The sequence below is a fragment of the Lissotriton helveticus genome, chromosome 11 (genome assembly GCF_964261635.1).
Source record: "Lissotriton helveticus chromosome 11, aLisHel1.1, whole genome shotgun sequence".
NCBI lineage: Eukaryota > Metazoa > Chordata > Amphibia > Caudata > Salamandridae > Lissotriton > Lissotriton helveticus.
Genome location: NC_136072.1, coordinates 1,095,180,898 through 1,095,200,677, shown reverse-complemented (window position 1 = coordinate 1,095,200,677; position 19,780 = coordinate 1,095,180,898). Strand labels below are relative to the sequence as shown.

The 19,780-nt window shown below is 49.4% G+C and overlaps 1 protein-coding gene across 2 annotated transcripts in view; it reads right to left on the bottom strand.

Annotated features, from left to right (window-relative positions):
* SLC5A1 (solute carrier family 5 member 1) overlaps positions 1-19,780 on the bottom strand; it is a 273,512-nt gene that overhangs the window by 137,557 nt on the left and 116,175 nt on the right. For both annotated transcript variants that reach the window (XM_078667750.1, XM_078667751.1), the window contains exon 4: positions 2,986-3,045. In XM_078667750.1, the coding sequence (XP_078523876.1) occupies positions 2,986-3,045 (60 nt within the window). The remainder of the gene's footprint in view (positions 1-2,985; positions 3,046-19,780) is intronic.

Sequence of the window (19,780 nt, the reverse complement as noted above, 5' to 3'; positions counted from 1 at the left end):
ATACATGACTAGGAGGATCTGGCTATTACCAAACACACATCCTTGTGCACCTCCAAAGGACGTCTGCCGATTGCATATGGAGTCCCTTTAGAGTATTGCACAGAAATGACAACTTATGCCAGAGTAGTGGGTCATAGACAGGATGCCCTCATCTGGAATTTCAAACAGATCAATACATTACTGGAGAGTTTGTCTAATCCCCGCGTTCAGAGCCACGACTGACTAGGCAAGAGTCCTTAGTCTCATGGACATCCTGTGATTCTGTGCAAATCGCAGGGGGCAGATTTATAAGAAACTGACGCATCTGTGGAGATGTGGCAGTTTCCCTGCACCAGCCTGCGATACCCTTGCGCCACCATCGATGCGCCGTATTTACGATATGGCGCAGCATGGTGCAAGGATTGACAGATGCATCAGAAATTCTGACACATCTGTTGGCCCAAAAGTCACGCATTACTGGAGTCGTGTCACAAGGACGTCGCAACTCCAGTAATGGATGGGGAGGCCTTTACTCATTGTACTGCATCACTCCTTATGCCTGCTTCAAGCAGGCGTACGATTTTGACGCAGTGGCATCCTAGAATTGGCGCAGTGAAATCTTGTAGATTTCAGTGCGTCAGTTCTACAAGGCTTTTTGTGTGGGAACGCCCAACCTGCATACATTATACCTGATGCAGGTATAACGTGACGCAGAGCTTTGCAACTTGACGCATCTCCCTAGATGCGTCACGTTGTAAATTGGCCGCACTGTTTAGACCTTCATACTCGTGCATCTGGATGTTGGCAACACACTTCTCCATGGCCTCCCAGATGGTACCCTGGCATCCCTTAAGCACATCCTACATGCTGCAGCATGTCTTATCCAAGGCCTGAAGACATATGATCACATCACCCCCATTCTGGTGGAACTCCGTTGGCTCCCCTTGTTGCCTGCACCATTTTTAGAACCACCTACATCATTTACAAAGCCGTCAGGACCAGTATCACTGCGTATCTTTGAGACAAGCTCACTATCTCTGGTGGATCTCAGTTAACCCTGGGCGTAGTGGGCGTAGTGGGGCTCCGCGGAGCTACGCGGAGTGGGCGAGAAGCTACGCCCACTCCCGCACTCCACGTAGCCCCACTACGCACCTCCCTCCCGCTCTCCCCTACATACGTTATTTAAGCAACTAACCTTAATAAAACAATTTTAAAGCACTTACCGTGTCCGGGGCTCGTCCGGGGCTCCCTCTTGAAAATAGCGTCGTCCTGGATACCAATGCGCATGCGCGGGCGGCCGCGCATGCGCATTTCTCCCGAGAAATGCGCATTCGCGGGCGGCCGCTCATGCGCATTGGTATCCAGGAAGGGACGCTATTCCAAGAAGGGAGCCCCAGGCGAACACCGGACACGGTAAGGGGAGGGCGGGAGGGAGGCGGGTGGCGGCCGACTCGGCTACGCACACGGAGTGGGCGTAGTGTTGCCGGCTACGCTGTCTACGCAAAATGCATAGAAGGCAACACTACGCCTACTCCGTGGGCGTAGCCGATTCGGACGCCCAGGGTTAATCTCAGTACACCCACAGCAGGCTACCGTCAGCCTGAATTCTAAGGTCCTGATTACGAGTTTAGGTGTTATTTATTTCATGTGATAAATAACTATATCATGGGGTGCGTTATTTATCGGGTGCGATAAATAACACTTATTTCAAGTTGGTGGGGAATAACATGCATATTTTGGTGTCTAATGCATCAATTTTCACATGTAAAATACCGTATGCTATTCCCATGTTATATTTCGGCAGGATTGACCTGCTAAAATTTAACGACAGCTCAGTTACTTAACGCATCCGATAATTATCAGATGTGTTAACTACCTACCAACTCGTAATTCTGACCCATGCGCAAACAGGCTGTTTGTGCATGAATCGTAATCAGGGCCTAAGAAGTGTAAAAAGGAAAAAACTAAGGCCCCCATTAGGAGGGCGGGCAGATCCCCCCCGCCAGGCTGGTGGTGGCCACAGCCGGCCTGGCGGGGGCGATCGCCTCGCCATCCGCTCCGGAATGACCCCCGTCATATTAGTATGGCCGGGGGGTCCGCGGTGGATGGAAAGACCGTCCGCCGCTTTTCCGCCCCGGTCGCCTTGCGACTGGGGCCGAAAAGGGTTCATATGGCTGGCGGTGTCTATTAGACACCGCCAGCCATATTAGGATGGGGATTTTACATGCCGCCACGGAAAGGCATGCGGAGTCTGCTTTGGGGGCCCATTGCAGGCCCCCAAGGACCCCGGTGGGGGTGGAGGGTGCATATGGGGGGTACCTATGGTACCCCACTGGCAGTTCCATGCACAGCATGCCTTCCTGCCATTGTGGCGGGCGGTGCTGAGTGCACCGCCCGCCACGATGGTAGGAATGCAGGATGCGCCCGCCACTGTGGCGGGCGCATCCTAATGCTGGCCACGGAACCCCCGCCCTTATGGCGGGCGGTCCCGAACACCGGTCATCCTAATGGCCCCCTAAGTAGCGGGCCTTTTCTACCTATGCACCAAGGTTCTGGAACCACGTCTCCATTTCCTTCGGGACCACCCCAACGCTGCTCCAACTTAGCAACGAGTTGAAGATGAACCTCTTTAAAGAACACACACAATGACGCATTAACAGTCAACAAACCAGCTCCAGCTCCTATCACTCATTAACTTCATGCTCGTATTTGACCCTGCACAGTGCTCCTCTGCCATTTGGCTAGGTTTGCTCTTTAACGCCTTGACCGCAGCGCAAATTCTGCCGCGTTGTTGGGGAAATAATGAGTGGGCGGGATTCGGACAACCCCCGGCTGTCCTCCGCACATGCCCACTGTGACGTCGGACGGGGGTTAACAACACCACATACAATCATACACACATGAACCCTTTATTTCCATATGCCATTCCAGGATGGTGGAGAAGAGGCAAGGAGGCAGGAGGCCTTAATGATGGGGTGCAAGGATAGACATCGCTCATGTACTCACCCCGGCCTTCACGTAGATGGGCACGAAGATCCACCCGAGAACAACCACCAGCACCAGCGCCTAGAAGCAAAGGAGAAACCAACATCATTCTGATTCGACCAGTGGGAGCCTTCATTCATGTATAGCGCTATCCTGTTACCATTAGGAGAGCAAGAGCCTTGGATTTGAAGCACAAGCACTAGAAAACCCATCAGGCATCAATGCGCTTTAAAATTAAGACATGCATTCATTCATTCATTCAAGTAAAAACAAGCGAACCTGAAGTTGTAGAAGGCAATTTAGTGTTTAAAACACATGCATTAGGAAACTCATGAAGTATCAGTGCACTTTATAAATATGACATGCATTTACTCATTCATTCAAGTAAAAACAAGTAAACCTGAAGTTGTAGAAGGCAGGTTAGTATTAAACATACAAGAAAGCACAAGGATACTGAGGGAGAAATGGATTCTGAAACAATTGCAAAAAACATATGACAAATTTATTAGTTTTATATCGAAGTATGAGTGTAGTAACAAAGAATTTCGCTTCCATGAATGAATGAGCATTGCAATAAGAAATAAAAAAAATATAGGTTTTATGCATTTATTCGTTGTAGCACCCCGTAAAGCAATAGCTCCTCGAAGCCGAACAGCGCTATAATTTGTACAAGCCCAAAAAATCCGAAAAGGTAGCCCAGACCTTACTGAATTAGCCTCATTTTTGCTCCTTGGGTCGTAAGAAAAGTAACAAACTGTGCTTCCCTCAAACAGAGAACGTTATTTAGAGTTGCTCGGTAATTAAAAAAATTCTGATTTGTGGAGGAAGCAGTAAATCTTCCATTGTAGAATTTATTGTCTGTGTCTGGGCTTCATCCTGGACTCCTCCCTCTCCATGACCAGACAAGTCAACGCCGTCTCCTCGTCGTGCTTCAACATCCTGCGCATACTACGGAAGATCTTCCGGTGGATCCCCACCGAAACCAGGAAGACGGTCACCCAGGCCCTCGTCACCAGCCAACTGGACTACGGCAACTCCCTCTACGCCGGAACCACCGCCAAGCTCCAGAAGAGACTCCAGCGGATCCAGAACGCCTCAGCCAGACTCATCCTCGACGCAGCCACATCTCCGGACATTTGAGAGACCTGCACTGGCTCCCCGTCAACAAGAGAATCACCTTCCGTCTCCTCACCCACGCACACAAAGCCCTGCACGATCAAGGCCCGAGCTACCTCAACAACCGCATCAACTTCTACGCTCCCAAGCGCCACCTCCGATCAGCCAGTCACGCCTTCGCCGCCGTTCCCCGCATCCGAAGAACGACAACAGGAGGAAGGTCCTTCTCCTACCTGGCCGCCAAGACCTGGAACTCCCTCCCGACCGACCTGCGCCTGACCCAAGACCACCTCTCCTTCAGGAAGAAGCTCAAGACCTGGCTGTTCGAGCAGTAGCAGCACCCCCCTCCCAGCGCCTTGAGACCCTCCAGGTGAGTAGTGCGCTCTATAAATGCCCTTGATTGATTGATTGATTGATTGTAAAAGTTGCCACCGGCCTACTATCCCCATGGAGAGATACCCATCAGCCAGAGACTTGTGCACCAGTGAAGAAGGCTCCTAAAAGGATTAACCACGTCATTCACAAATCTAAGGGTTTCCTGTTATCACCCATCCCCAAATCGGACTTTAAGCCCGTCTTTCAACTGTGAGATTAAGACAACATGTATTTTCTCCTCTTGTCATTAGGTAAACAGAGGAACACTGTGTGAAATCGGCCATGCCCTGTGCAAACGACACAGATGGCATGACCTCCATGTACTGTATGGCATAGTATAAACATGACATGCATGGACATGGCCGAAGTATCTGATTAAAAACACGAAGGGGCATATTACCTAGAAGTGCTTTAATAAACGCACATAGCACATCTTCATATCGCCGGCTATCGCCGGATTTTTTCGCCGTGACAGCGCGCAATTATCAATGCGCATCACGTAGGCGAAATGAAATCCGGCGATAGTCGGCGATATGGCACATTAGCACATGAAAACAAACTTTTTCATGCGCTAATGTGTGCATTGATAATATGGGGGGGGGGGGTGGAATCAGTGTTATGATCCACACCCCCATGTTAACAATGCCTAACGCCTGGTCAGAGCAGGCATTGGGAGACCTGCGATAAACAAGTTTATCGCAGGTCTCCCTCTCTCAACGCCTGCCTTGGTAATAGGGTGTTCCCACCTCCAACCACATTTTCCATGTGGTTGGACGTGGGAACGCCCACTTTGCATTTCATTAGCGATGTTTCTCGCTGACATGCAAAGTGGACTTGTGGCAGGCGTTAACATGCCCTTGTGGATAGGGCTCTAGAAGTATCGCCGCTTTCTCTGCACAATTCGCCGAAAAAGCGGCGATACTTCCCCTTGCTAATATGCCCCGAAATTCCCAGGAAGACAAAATGTGGAGGAATGTTAAAGTTATCTAATAAGCAAAATAACTCTAATGTGACCATAAAAATTGTAGAAACGCTTCATAAAACTCATCTGAAGGACATTAGGAATAGGATCCAAAACTAAAAGTCCCATAAAAGTGTTGAGTGCTAAGAAAATTACTATCCTTCAGTGCACTGCTCGGGATCTCACAGATGATATCACAAATGACATCACCAAGGACATAATTCTCAAAGCATTCGAACATCCAAAATAGCTTCTGAAGAATGTATGCCCTGGGCAGAAGAACACTGATTGCTGTGAGCGAAGCAGGCAGTCCACCAATCTCATGTAAAACATCTGCCAAAGAAGTGAAAAACTGGCCAGTTTTCACAAGATGAGAACATGTGCCTTTTCACCCTTCCCTAAGTCTGATGCTGCAAATCAGTGTCTCTGGAGCCAGGGGATCGCTGCAGCAAATAGAGGATTGTAAGTAAACCTGAGAGGCCTGAGGTCCACACGTCAGCTAGAAGACTACCACATTTTCTAGAGATGCATTTTCTAAGAATATCTATTTATTTTATCATTCTTCTTGCTTTGCATGCCGATGTATAATGCAGTGCAGAATGTATAAGTCTCCATACAATGCTTCAAGGAAGCCTTAAGTTATACACTGAGCTCTCCACTGAGTCAGACATGGCCCAGAGTTGTTGACAGGCCTTTACTTAACAAGGTCGTCCGGTGTAGAGTAGAGTAGGTTTTCTTTCCCCATTAGCATTGCAGGATGTCACCAACAATATAAATTCTAGAATGCTGGTTTGTTTGATGACGCCTGCTTGCATTTGCGTTGCACCCCTGCTTCCATTTCAGCTCGTGATTTGTTTGTCCGTGTTGTTCCTGTGCTTCTGTGATTTAATTGTTCCCGAACAGGACGAAAATTATGGGACTTGGCATAAAGGCTTCATTTTGGGCATTTCATGTTACAAGCGTAACATGAAATGCCGGAAATTCCTCAAGAATACACGTGTAAAACCAAAATTTCACCGAGGCCTAATTTCTAGCAAAACAACTTGACCTTTTTATTCTGAGGAATTTACAAACCTTTGCAAAAGCCTTAGGACTTGAGTGAAGGCAGTCTGAACTTTTTGGGGTGGTTGAAGCACTGGATTTTTGTTGACACTGTGACACTAAGGGGTCCATTAGGATGGCGGGCGGATTGCCCCCGCCAGGCTGGCGGTAGCCACCGCCAGCCTGGCGGGGGCAAAGCCCGGCCGCCATCCTAATGGACCCCTAAGTAGCCAATGTCAATGTTCCTGGACTGGCCACGCTCCGCGTAACGCTCGCTCTACCACACAGTGTGACCATCAAGATAGGAGGTTCCCGCTTGCACCAATTATTTTCACTCATCGCATTTCATCCACCCTCATCTAATTTACTATCTCTTCCTGAGCTCTTGCCAGGCTCCCCCTCATTTAATCACTATCAACAGTGATACTCTGCTCTTCAAGGCGGCATTGGAATTATTTAATAAAAATCACTTAGCAGTAGCTGCACCATGGTTACATGTGTTCATTTATTTTATTGCAGTGTAGGCCTGGAGTCCACAATGCAGTCTGTCTGACATTTCTTCAGCTCCACAGCCTTTCCAGAGTCACTGCGCTGTTGTCAAATATAGCTTGGTGCATCATCTGTGATAGTTTGAGAGGTCCATGTACCTGCTGCATTCCAAACTCAGCTGGTTGACTCTGGCTTCCATTTCTCAGAAGAACTGCTATTGCTTAACTGAAGCAACATGAAGAATTCTCTGTAAAGCTGCAGGACATTTACAACACTTCTCAGCAAGTCCTTGTTGGGCCCTGTTCACAAAGGTAAATTCACATGTGTGGATTTACTCACATATTGGTTTATTCTTGCACACTTGTGTGACTCTACCCTTAAGTGCTATTCACCTTTTCTGAGTGTATATTTACACCTAAGTGCATACTTACATGTCTCCACCCCCAGAGACCAGTTGCTAAAGACATCTAAGAGTGAATTTACAAGCCTAAAGTGACTACTAGGAACTTTTCACATATAGGTGGAGATCTCCCTACGGTAATTTATAGGGAAAATATTAAACTTTATCATTCTTTTAAAAAAAAAACATTTTGTGCCATCACTTCTCAAGAGAGGATGTCCCACTCTGCAATAGGACTGTGAATCAACCCACTGGGCGTAGCAGCCCACTCCAGTGGGGTGATACACATTTATTTTAAACGTATGGGCACCTGTCAACAAGGCTGATGTATTTCTAATAGATTAACATATCCTGGTTGCTTGGGAGTGCTCCAGACAACACACAAAATCCATCAGATGAAGGAAATTATGTCTGGAAAGGAGAGAGGGAGAGAAAGAGAGAGAGAGAGAGAGAGAGAGAGAGAGAGAGAGAAAACCTCACAAAGGGAGTATAGAATGCAATCTTCCTAGTTAGACATTTCAATGCACAAGTATAATACCCAAGAGCGTGAGTAGAATACCTCCTTACCAGGAATCCAGGTTTGCTTTTTCTTTAGGCCCTCTCCAATTGTATTATAGTGGCATGCTTCATCATCATATCTCATCCTGGTCCCTATCAGCCAGAGAGCACTTTGGATAATACCTGATGGGATCTAATATATAAAACTTCCTTTGGAACATCCAGTTTCCTTTTATTATTGGTGTCTTAGCTACAGTTAACAAGCATTGAAGCATTGGCAAAGCCAATAGGTCTCGGCAATGTGAGTGCTATTGGTGTTGTCTATGTGAATGTCTTTTAGCCGTGTTGTATAGCAGCACATCTGCTGTTCAGCATGGCAGACAGTCGCGTAAAAAAGTGCTATGACGCGGCCAGCTTGACAACATCATAGCGCTTTCTGTATAGCAGAAGAGGGGACAAGAAAATCAACAAAGGTGGGTGAAGACACAGTGCATGCGCTGTCTAGCCAGACCTAATAAGGAATATGTCTTTGTGTAATGTAAATGTTTGTTTTCCAGTTTTAAAAAGCAGGACTTTACCCTCGCATCAGTTACATTAGACAGGGAGACATTCATTTTTGGTACAGACGGGGAGATTATCCCCTAGATTCATCAAAGTCCCGTTTTGCGAGTCTGTAATACCAATTATTAAGGAATCGCTATTACAGACTCGCAAAACGGGATTCGTGTACAAATCGCAATTTATTTTGCTATTTCTACAGCTTCCTTATTTGCGATTAGCTAATTGCTAATCGCTAATAAGGAATAACTCCCCATTCAATCCTATGGGCCTAAAGGCCCATAGGAATGAATGGGAAGACATATCAATGTGCGAATCGCTATTAGCGATTCGCATTTTGAATTTGCCATTTCAAGGGTGCAGGGGTGTCCAAAGGACACCCTGTTGCACCCCTGAAATGATATTGGACGCTGGTGTTACGCACACACATGTCCCAAGGACATGTGTGTGTGTAACATACAACTTAGAAAAATGCACTTAAGTGCATTTTTCTAAGTTTCCGCTATTTACCACGAGGTTTAACTTCGCTGTAAATAGCGGCCCAAAATTGCGAATTCGCAATTTTTAAATGTTTCATGAATTGCATTTAAGGAATCTCAAATAGAGATTCCTTAAATGCAATTCCTCGCAAAATTGCGAATTCTATAATAGCGATTTTTGCATTTGGGATGATGAATCCCAAATGCAAAAATTGCGCTCGCAAAGGGCCGATTCTCAGAATCTGGCCCTTTGCGAGCCGATTTTACGTTGATGAATCTGGCCGTAAGTGATTTGGCCAGAATCACACAATGTTTTTCTGATGCTGCAACTTGAACCTCATTCTCCAGCTCCAAAGTCGGCAGCTCTGGCCGTTACGTCACATAGCCTGCATTTAAAGTCAACCTCCCAGTTCAGTCGAGTACACTGTGCTAAAAAGCTCTGTAGACTGAGACCTGGCCTTGTAAATGGTTTGTGTAATGTGTTTTTTAAATTGTACCAATTTGCATTTTAACTCACCAGCATCAAGTTCTTCTTTTGTGCCACTAGACATCTGTAATCCTGTAATGTGGCACTGACAATGCTACATCAGCGGTGGAAGCCAGATTGGAAATAGGTCACCAAGGGGTCATATAACACAAATTGGCCCTGGGACGCAACATATGTTTTAGCCCGTTTTGAGCTCACCCCCCCCCCATCCCCGGAACACTTTGGTATTACAGAAGGGGCTGCAGACGCTTGAGTGGCCCGATCTGTAATACCAGCAGTGCAGGTGCACATAAAGCATCAGCGCTATCTTCAGGGGGTGTGCCCTCATTTGCATGTGGGCGTGCCTCATGCAAATTAGGAAATCCCTTTGCCTCTGTGCCAGTGCCTATTACAGACGTGGGTGCAGAGGCAAAGAAGCTCTCAGGAAGCGCATAGTATATTGTTGGTGCCACTATTGCCAGGTGGTAGGTGCATACTTTTATAGCTACTTGCTGTTTGCATGAACACTACATGACCTCAGGTACAAGTAACTGAATGACTGCATAGTAACGGCTCCTCTGCTATGGCGGAGGAGCGTTGCCTTCCCCTGCCAGCAGACAAATAAATGGTGGATAAAGCGGTAGTAAACCCTTTTTTTTTTTTCATTTTTGCTCTCAGAGCCGTGGCTTGGGGGCGGGGCGGGGCGGGGCAGGGGGATTACAGGCAATGGGGGAGTGTTTTGCACTGTTTTCAGTGCATATGACGGTTTGGCCGGCCATCTCAGGATGGCCAAACCGGCATGCACATTGAAAAGCTCTCTCCTACTAGAGCTGTGTGCCAGGTTGGAGAGAGCAGGCACAGACTCTCAGTCTAACTGACAGCGCAAATCAAGGGTTTTCAGGCCAGTCCTAATGCTGCTCTCATGCTGTCAGCAGCATGAAAGTAGCATCAGGATTGGTCGCAGTGGACTCTGGGAGACTGGGCCTCTAGTGGAGAGGAGCGCAATGCGGGGATGCAACAGGTAAGTGTTTTTTTGCTTTTCTTTATTTGTCTCGTCATCCGTCCGTCCTCCCATTCTATCGAAACACCAGCCGCTACTGTGACCGCCTACATGACAAATCCCATAGCCACTTAAGGACATATGGTGTGATAGCTTGCATGACCTTTTGTGACAGCTTTATATGAGCTTTATATGAGAGGTTGCATGACACATTACATGCCAAACTACTTACAAACGGTGTGACATGAAAAGGGGGGGCCCTTGGCCCCCCCGCCCGCATGGCGGCGCGGCGACCGCCCCCCCCCCCTCAGTGCCTCTCGATGGTGGGGCGGGCCCTCATGGGCGCGACCCGCCACCGATTGGCCGGCGACCTCCCTGACCCGGATACCAGGGTAGGATGTCCGGGTCAGGGGGGGCGTGCTGCTGGAGAGGTTGGGCGGGGGGGGCGTTGCCGTCCCCACCCGGCCCCTTGAGAATAAAGAGGCGGGGAGCGCCCGGGAGACCCTCTTGTTCCCTGGACACTCCCCCACAGCGTGTTGTGCCCCGCGCTCGGGGCTTCTTTGTTAATTTCATTGGTTTCTTTTGTTTTTCACGTCGGCGAGACGGGAGTAGTATTCTACGTCGTTTGGTTAGGACCCGTGCGCTGGAGGGAGCAGACGTCGTACATTCAAGGAGGAATCGGCGTGGGATAGGGAGCAAGTTGTGTAAAGAGCGGAGGAGTGCGGAGCTCGGTGGAAGACACGTTGAGCGCCGCGTACTTTGCGGTGGGGGCTGTTACCTAGGTATTTCCAGGCGGGGCGGGAACGGGTTAGCGGAATACACATAGCCGGTGAAGACTTTTAATTTATGCCCGATTAGCGTTAGGGACGGCACGCTGTATTCCCGGCTTCTGCTGAAACGCCGCCGCATCCGCTCCTCAAGCGAGCGCTTTGTTGATTTATTTGTCCTTGTTTCCATCCTTTTTTGCATTGTTGTGTCACCGCGGTACAGCGCGCTGAAACCCCGCCGCCTCCGCTCCTCAAGCGGACGCTTTGTTGATTTATTTGTCCCTGTTTCCATCCTTTTGCAGTTCACGGATTTGGCCGGCTGTTCGAGTGAGCAGTTTAGGTAGTGAAGCAGGGTCAGCCAAGGCAGCACGTGGATGGGAGACCAGGGGAGAACGGTGCATTTACTTGTTGAATTCGCGAAATTTTATTTAGCTTAGGGTCTGATGCATGTTGAGACACATTATTTGAGTGGATAATTGTGACTGTCTGTTTATATTGCGGGGTACATTTGATTATTGTATTCAAATAATTTGAATTGTCATAGGGGCTGCTTCATGTTGGTGCTCAGTGTTTGATACACATTGTGTGGGTGAACAATTGTGGGTGTCAGTTTACATTGAGGGGCCTGTATAATTAGTAACCAAGGGTGCTTTCCATTGTTGGGGCATATAGGCAGAGATAGGCCAAAAGGTGGTGATCAAAGGGCAGTACAACAATATTTATATAAAGGTTTCTCCCACCTCATACTCTCAGGTATTAACACATTTTCTATTACAGGCAATTAAAGAAATCATTACTGCAATTTCTTGACTGGTCAGCTCGAGGGCGTGGAGTGGGTCGCGATACGGGCACGGAACACGCAGGATTGGTCGGTAAGGGGAGAACGGGGGGCTGGCATTTCATCGCTCCTGGTTGCCGCCGGGTGGGTCTACACTAGGTTTACTCACCCCTGACATAGCCGGACAAGCCGGTGGTGTTGCGGTTGCCGTTGCATGGTGTTTTCAGCCCCCTGGACATCCTCCATCTGGTAAAGGTACAAAGTGCACGTACGCTCAAATTGTATCACTGAGAGTGTAGGCAGCGGTTGGTGGGTTCTGAACATGCCAGGGCCAAAGGGTGGTAAAGGAGGGTCCAAGATGGAGGTTATGATGCAGGCCATGATGCGGGAAATGAACCACATGAACAAGCGATTGGGGAAACTTGATGAATTAGAGGCCCGCATCAATGAAAGGTTTGATGATGCCCCTGGCCCATCTGGTAGGCCTATTCGCCAGAGGGCGGCCCCCTTGCCAAGGGGGGATTTTGTTACCCCGCCTATAAGGGCTAAGGCCAAGAAACCCAGGTACACTGCCCCTGCCTCTGAGCCTGTGGCTCCAGTACCTACCACACCTGTAGCAGTGGTTCCGCCCCCCCTTACACCAGCGCCTGTAATTCCAGCTCCTGCGGCACCGGCTCCAGCCATCCCGCCGGGGCACCCACCTGCGGGGCCTGCCCCCTCACCTGTGGTCCCGATCCCGGTTACAGGCTTGCCGCAACCGGCACCCCCCTTGCCTTCTACACCTGTGCCACTGGGCATGCCCCCAGTGGCACCCGCAGTCCCAGCAGGTAGCCTAGACTCAATGCCTCCTGAATTGGTATCTCAGATAACGGCCTTGATGCCGTGGCTGCAGAAGGGGGGGCTTTTCCTGCTTCTTCAGATCATGCGGCAGAGGCGGCAAAGTTCGTGGAAAAGATTAAATCGGCAGCAGTGGCCGACAGTGCTGCAGTGCCCTCATCTTCTTCCCTCGCAGGTTCCAGTCCCACCCAGCCGAGTGGAGCTAGTGGGCAGCCGGCCCAGGTGCCCGGAAATGGTAAGGAGGTGGCACTGCCTCTCTTGGGGGATGGTTCTATACCTTCCAGGAGTGAGAATTTAGCACAACATGTGTCGCAGACTGTGAAGGAGATGATTTGGGCCGATAAATATGTGTACATTTTTTCATTGTTGTTGGATAATAGGGAGATGGAGCATGCGAAGACACTGAAAGAGTGGATGCATCCAAGTGAATGGAGGGCACAGTGTTCTAGATTTAGGGTGGATGAAACGCTGTTTAACTGGATCAGAGCTTTTGCAGTATTCACGGCTATCAAGGCCGAACGACCTCCTAATGTCCAGGCGCCATTGGCGTGCTACCAGAGCAGGATTGTGGGGTGGAGTGCACAGTACTCTGGGGATGCGTGGAAAGGGTACGATGTAAATTTCAGGAAAGCTTTAGAATTTAATCCATCATTGGCATGGGATAAGGTTGACTCAATGTCATGGCATCAGCAGTTCTCAGATAGTTCACCCCCCCCTCAGTCCACCAGTGCGGTCAGGGTGTTCTCCGCCAGACCTCAACAGCCCTTTCGGTCCCCCCAAGCGAGTGAGGTACCCGGGAAGTATAGGGCCGGCGGGTCAGAAAAAAAAGGGGTGTGCTGGGATTTTAATAAGCGCACCTGCACAAGGGCCCCGGGTTCCTGTAGATTTAGACACGCATGTGCGTCCTGTGGTCACCCCTCACACCCAGAATCAACTTGCAGGTCCAAGCACGGGAACAATGGTCAGAGGGGACGAGGGAAGCCAGTGTAATACAAACCAGTTGGGTACCCCTACGCCTGTAGATGTTTTAGCAATGATCCCATGGTTAAATAGATATCCGGACCACACAGCAGCCACTCTACTCCAGGAAGGTTTCTCCCAAGGCTTTAGGATCCCGGCGGGGGGATACACAGGCAGCGCCCATTGCAAGAACCAATTGTCAGTAAAACACAACCCCTCAGTGGTGGCGGCAAAAATTGGCAAGGAATTATCTCTAGGCAGGATAGCTGGCCCTTTCCTGGAGGTGCCTGTCTCCAATTTTGTGTGTTCACCACTAGGAGTAGTGCCCAAAAAAGAGAAAGGTCAGTTCAGACTGATCCACAATCTGTCGGCGCCGAGAGGCGCGTCCTTGAATGATGCCATTGAGGAGGGAATTTGTAGTGTAAAGTATGCCTCTTTTGACCAAGCGGTTGACTTGTTGCAGGCCATAGGGCCGGGGGCACTGATGGCAAAGTCAGACATTGAATCAGCTTTCCGTCTCCTCCCGGTTCATCCGGCTGATCATCATCTCCTAGGTTTCACTTTTAGGGACAGGTTTTACATGGATAAATGCATGCCCATGGGCTGTTCCATATCATGTGCATACTTTGAGATGTTTCGCTCATTTCTAGAATGGGTCATGAGACAGGCGACGGGCCACCAGCAGGTCATGCATTACCTAGATGATTTTCTCTTCTTAGGTGCGGCGGGCTCTCAGGAGTGTGCTTGGGCATTGCAGGAATTTTGCGTGCTCATGCGGGCTTTTGGGGTCCCCCTTGCGCCGGGGAAGACTGTTGGCCCGTCCACCTGCTTGGAATTTCTTGGTATTGAGATTGACTCAGTGGAGGGATGTTTCAGATTGCCCAGGGACAAGGTGTTCAAATTTAGAACAGCGCTACGTCAATGCCTACGCAAAGACAAGGTTTCCTTGCAACAATTACAGGAAGTGGTGGGGCAACTGAACTTCGCACTACGGGTCATCCCTATGGCACGCCCGTTCTCACGCTCCATTGCCCAAGCAATGAAAGGGTTACGAGAGAAACATCACCGCACTAGGTTGTCATCTGAGGTTCGCCAGGATATGCTTATATGGATGGCATTCTTGGAGGATTTCAATGGCAGGGTAGTGTGGCCCGGTCCTCCCGCAACATCAGCAGAGTTGGCTCTATGGACAGACGCTGCTGGTAGTGTGGGCTTTGGCGCCATCCTGGGGAACAGGTGGGTCGCCCAGCGTTGGCCGGAAGAATGGGAGACGTGGGGTCTGACCACCAACATTGGCTTCCTTGAACTCTTCCCAATCTGGGTGGCATTGAAGGTCTGGCCCGAACACTTATGTAATCAATCAGTGGTGTTCTGGTCAGACAACATGACAGTAGTGGAATGTATAAACCAACAGGGGGCGCGCTGTCCTTTCATACTGCGCCTGATAAAAGAGATTGTGTTGCAGTGCCTAAAATGGAATGTAGTTTTCAAGGCCAAGCATGTCCCTGGCATTCTCAATAATGCAGCTGACTCCCTCTCTCGCTTTAAAATGCAGGTTTTCAGGGAACATCTTCCTGCAGCAGACCCCTCGCCAGCGCACTTCCCAGCAGTACTTTGGCAGATTGGTGCCCCAGATTACAGGACCTCGTGGTTGCTAGCTTAGCTCCCAGGACCAAGACGGCTTACGAAGGGGCGTTTTTGTCTTACTGTACTTTCTTGGGGCAGGAATGGGAGGTTCTATGGGCTCAGGAAGATGGCTTTGCGGCCTATTTAGAATGGATGCATAGGGAAGGACGTTCAGTAGCAGCTGCGAGCAGGCATAGGGCGGCGGTATCCTTCTTTGCACAGACTAAGGGCATGCGAGATCCCACTAACACCTTTATGGTGCGCAAGGCCTTGAGGGGTTGGCGCCGTTTACAGGGTCACCCAGCAGATAAGAGAAGGCCCATCGGGCTAGCACGGCTGACGGCTTTACTGGTCTCACTTGACAGTGTCTGTAGCTCAGAGTGGGAGGTACTTCTTTTCAAAGCTGCATTTTCCTTGGCATTCTATGGGGCCCTGAGAATTGGCGAGTTGGTGGCAGCGTCCAAGACTGATCTGCAGGGCGGCCTACAAGGGGCTTGGGTAAGGATCAGGGAGGCTATCATGTGGGTGACCATTCAGAAATCGAAAACTGACCAGGAGTCACGGGGTCACACTATAGTGCTCCACCGGGCCCTTGCCAATCCTTGCTGCCCAGTGGCGCATGTGGAAGTGTTCCGTGGGCAGCGGGGGGCGCGGCGGGAGGTGCACTGTTGTGTCACGCCGACGGTACGCCCTTGACTAGGTACCAGTTCAGAAGAGTATTGGGGCTGACGGTCAGACAGGCAGGCCTTGACCCCAAAGAATTTGGCACCCACTCCTTTAGAATTGGGGCAGCAACTGAGGCAGTAGCAAGGGGCCTCCCAGTAGAGAATGTGAAGAAAATTGGGAGATGGTCCTCTGAATGTTACAAACGATATGTGCGAATTGACTTGTTGTGACATGATGGTGCTCACGCCTGGTTTGTTTCTGGTTATTTGCCGTTTCTCAGACCTGTCACGCAGGGGAGGAACTTGCCGTCGGGCAGCAACGATCTACACCATCGCAGAAAAAGCATCGGGATCAAAACAAGAAAATGGTTTGGATTGTGGGTCACTCCTATGTGAGATGTGCCGAATGTGTTTTTCTTTCAGGAGACCGTAAGAAAAGGGCTGCGCAACAGGGTTTGACATCTCGTTCTTCGGGAGAGGGGGTTTATGTCTCAACCAGTTTAGGGACTTCTTCCAGGGACTATTAGCTCGACAGCCCGTCCCCCCGTCAGTGGTGATACTTCACCTGCGGGAGAATGATTTGGCCAAACTGGGGAGACGCATCCTTATTGAAGAGATTATCTCCACTGCGGGGTGGGTGGCCAGGACCTGCCCGGGTTGCATGGTAGTATGGTCGCAACTTATCCCTCGATGGCAGTGGCGAGGGGGGGACTCGGTCAGGGCATTGAATCACTCGGTAAAGAGGATCAACACACAGTTGGACAAATTATTTCGAGCCCCCCGGTTGCAGACGATTCCACACGGGTGTATCTGGGGCGAACAGTACTACCTGGGGGATGGAGTTCACTTGAATGAAGCGGGGAATGTCTTGTGGTCTAACAATCTCTGGGCCTGATTGGAGGGATTTGCCAGACAAGCGCGCTCCTGAATTGGGTCTAGATGGGGGGAGGCCAGATCGTCGGTTAACAATGCTGGCCTGTGGCGGTAAGGTCATGACCGGTGAGCACCTAATTTTAAGGTCTGAGGGGGCGGGCATCATCCTATGGAGGTTCCCGCCCAGGGGGAGGGGCCATTGGCCACTCCTAGAACTCCAGGGGCAAGGTAACTGATGCTTCAAAGGGGCGCGGGTTGGAGTAGTCACGCTTTCCTTAGGCTGGTAGCCACCCCGCGCGCGCATACTCATGACGTCACCGGATGGCGCAGAGTAAGGGCCCTCCTTTAGTGGGTAAATGGAGTTCACGGCGTAGACCGGGGTAAATTACCCGGCCCGGCTGCGCATGCGCACATCTCTAGGTAAGGCGCAGCTAGTAGGACCTGACACCGGTTAGCGACCTTGCCATATGGCCAGAAATGTAGGATACAAAAATCAAGATGAGGATGTTAGATTCGGTTAGGAAACAACCTGTATTAGAGTTTTGTTAAGGTTAGCCTCTCAAACTTGTTGACGATATTGTATCTAATGTCCTGCTGATTTTTGTATAAATTGTTGACCATGCAATTAAAAAACATTTTTTAATTTCATATCTTAATAAATACGGCCGGGGGACTAGCCCCCGCCTTCCAAAGATAACCAGGCCTCATGTTCATGTTTCTGGGGTTGGTGTGGTTGGATGGGGGGGGGGGCGGCAGCCAGTCGCTGACCATGTGAAAAGGGGGGGCCCTTGGCCCCCCCGCCCGCATGGCGGCGCGGCGACCGCCCCCCCCCTCAGTGCCTCTCGATGATGGGGCGGGCCCTCATGGGCGCGACCCGCCACCGATTGGCCGGCGACCTCCCTGACCCGGATACCAGGGTAGGATGTCCGGGTCAGGGGGGGCGTGCTGCTGGAGAGGTTGGGCGGGGGGGGTGTTGCCGTCCCCACCCGGCCCCTTGAGAATAAAGAGGCGGGGAGCGCCCGGGAGACCCTCTTGTTCCCTGGACACTCCCCCACAGCGTGTTGTGCCCCGCGCTCGGGGCTTCTTTGTTAACCCACCCACCATCCCTGGAACCAAATGGTTGATGCTGTATTAGTCGTGTTAGGTGTAATTTTGAGGTCACTGTTGCCATCCTGGCTATGCACATGGAATTGTCGAGTTATATATTATGCTGATGATGCTTTCTTTAGGAATTTTTCCCCTTATTAGTGAACTGTAAAATATGTTATAATTTGCAATCGTGTTTAGGAAGTTTTTCTCCTTTTAGTGTACTGTGCTGAAATATTGTATAATTTGTAATTGTGTTTAGGACCTTTTTCCCTTTGTAGCTTTACATTGATGCTTTAATGTGTTAGTCAGAGTAGTTGTCCATTAGAATTTTTTTCCATAGGTCGTCGTATTTATTAGGTATGGGGCATGCGGTAAGGTCATGACCGGTGAGCACCTAATTTTAAGGTCTGAGGGGGCGGGCATCATCCTATGGAGGTTCCCGCCCAGGGGGAGGGGCCATTGGCCACTCATAGAACTCCAGGGGCAAGGTAACTGATGCTTCAAAGGGGCGCGGGTTGGAGTAGTCACGCTTTCCTTAGGCTGGTAGCCACCCCGCGCGCGCATACTCATGACGTCACCGGATGGCGCAGAGTAAGGGCCCTCCTTTAGTGGGTAAATGGAGTTCACGGTGTAGACCGGGGTAAATTACCCGGCCCGGCTGCGCATGCGCACATCTCTAGGTAAGGTGCAGCTAGTAGGACCTGACACCGGTTAGCGACCTTGCCATATGGCCAGAAATGTAGGATACAAAAATCAAGATGAGGATGTTAGATTCGGTTAGGAAACAACCTGTATTAGAGTTTTGTTAAGGTTAGCCTCTCAAACTTGTTGACGATATTGTATCTAATGTCCTGCTGATTTTTGTATAAATTGTTGACCATGCAATTAAAAACCATTTTTTATTTCATATCTTAATAAATACGGCCGGGGGACTAGCCCCCGCCTTCCAAAGATAACCAGGCCTCATGTTCATGTTTCTGGGGTTGGTGTGGTTGGATGGGGGGGGGGTGCGGCAGCCAGTCGCTGACCATGTGAAAAGCAGTAACAGAATAAGACTAATAAATGTATATAACGTTAGAAGTATCACAGGAAGTAAAGTGCTACCTGTCGCAAAACTTCAGTACCTTGTCTGGGGTACAAAGTGCTATATAAATGTCAAAATTGTACTATGAAATAGAAGTCCATGAATTTTGCTAATGGACTGCCTTTTTGTGAGAGACTTGGTTTTCTGAGTGAAGTGTGGGAGTAACTCAACTCATGTGGAGACTTAGAGAAGACGAATGGTGCAGTGGTGCTGTTACAGATAATGTAGTGGAAGAACCTTTAGATGGGGGTTGTCAAATTACTCCATTTGCATTTGTGTGTACTTGTGTCTCGCAGTGTGAATTGCATGTTTGTAGCCTCTCCCATCTGGTTGTAGTTGCATAAGTAAGATGGGTAGTTAGTTTAGAGGAAAATAAGCACCTATGTTTCAGAGGTTTTTATTTTTTCTTTGACTGCACTTCGAGAGCAATGTTTGGCTGAAATAGTTAATTTATTGTTGGTGTTGGCAGTGCAATGAAAACCACCTCTTTATGGATTATGTCGTTATAGATTTTTAGTTAAGGGCTATTTATGTAAACAGAATGAAGTGATTGATTTTTGACAGAATGAGAGGCAGAACAGCATTTGGTGTTAAAATTTTGTGGATCTTTCCAAACTTTAAATAACTTTGACAACTTTGAGGGCCTGGTCTGTGGAATATGAAGGGATGGAACATTTTCACATTTTGGATTACAGTGATGGGTGCTCAGCAATCGAAGCAGAAGCTTTTGCAATGATGAAATCTAAAATTATTT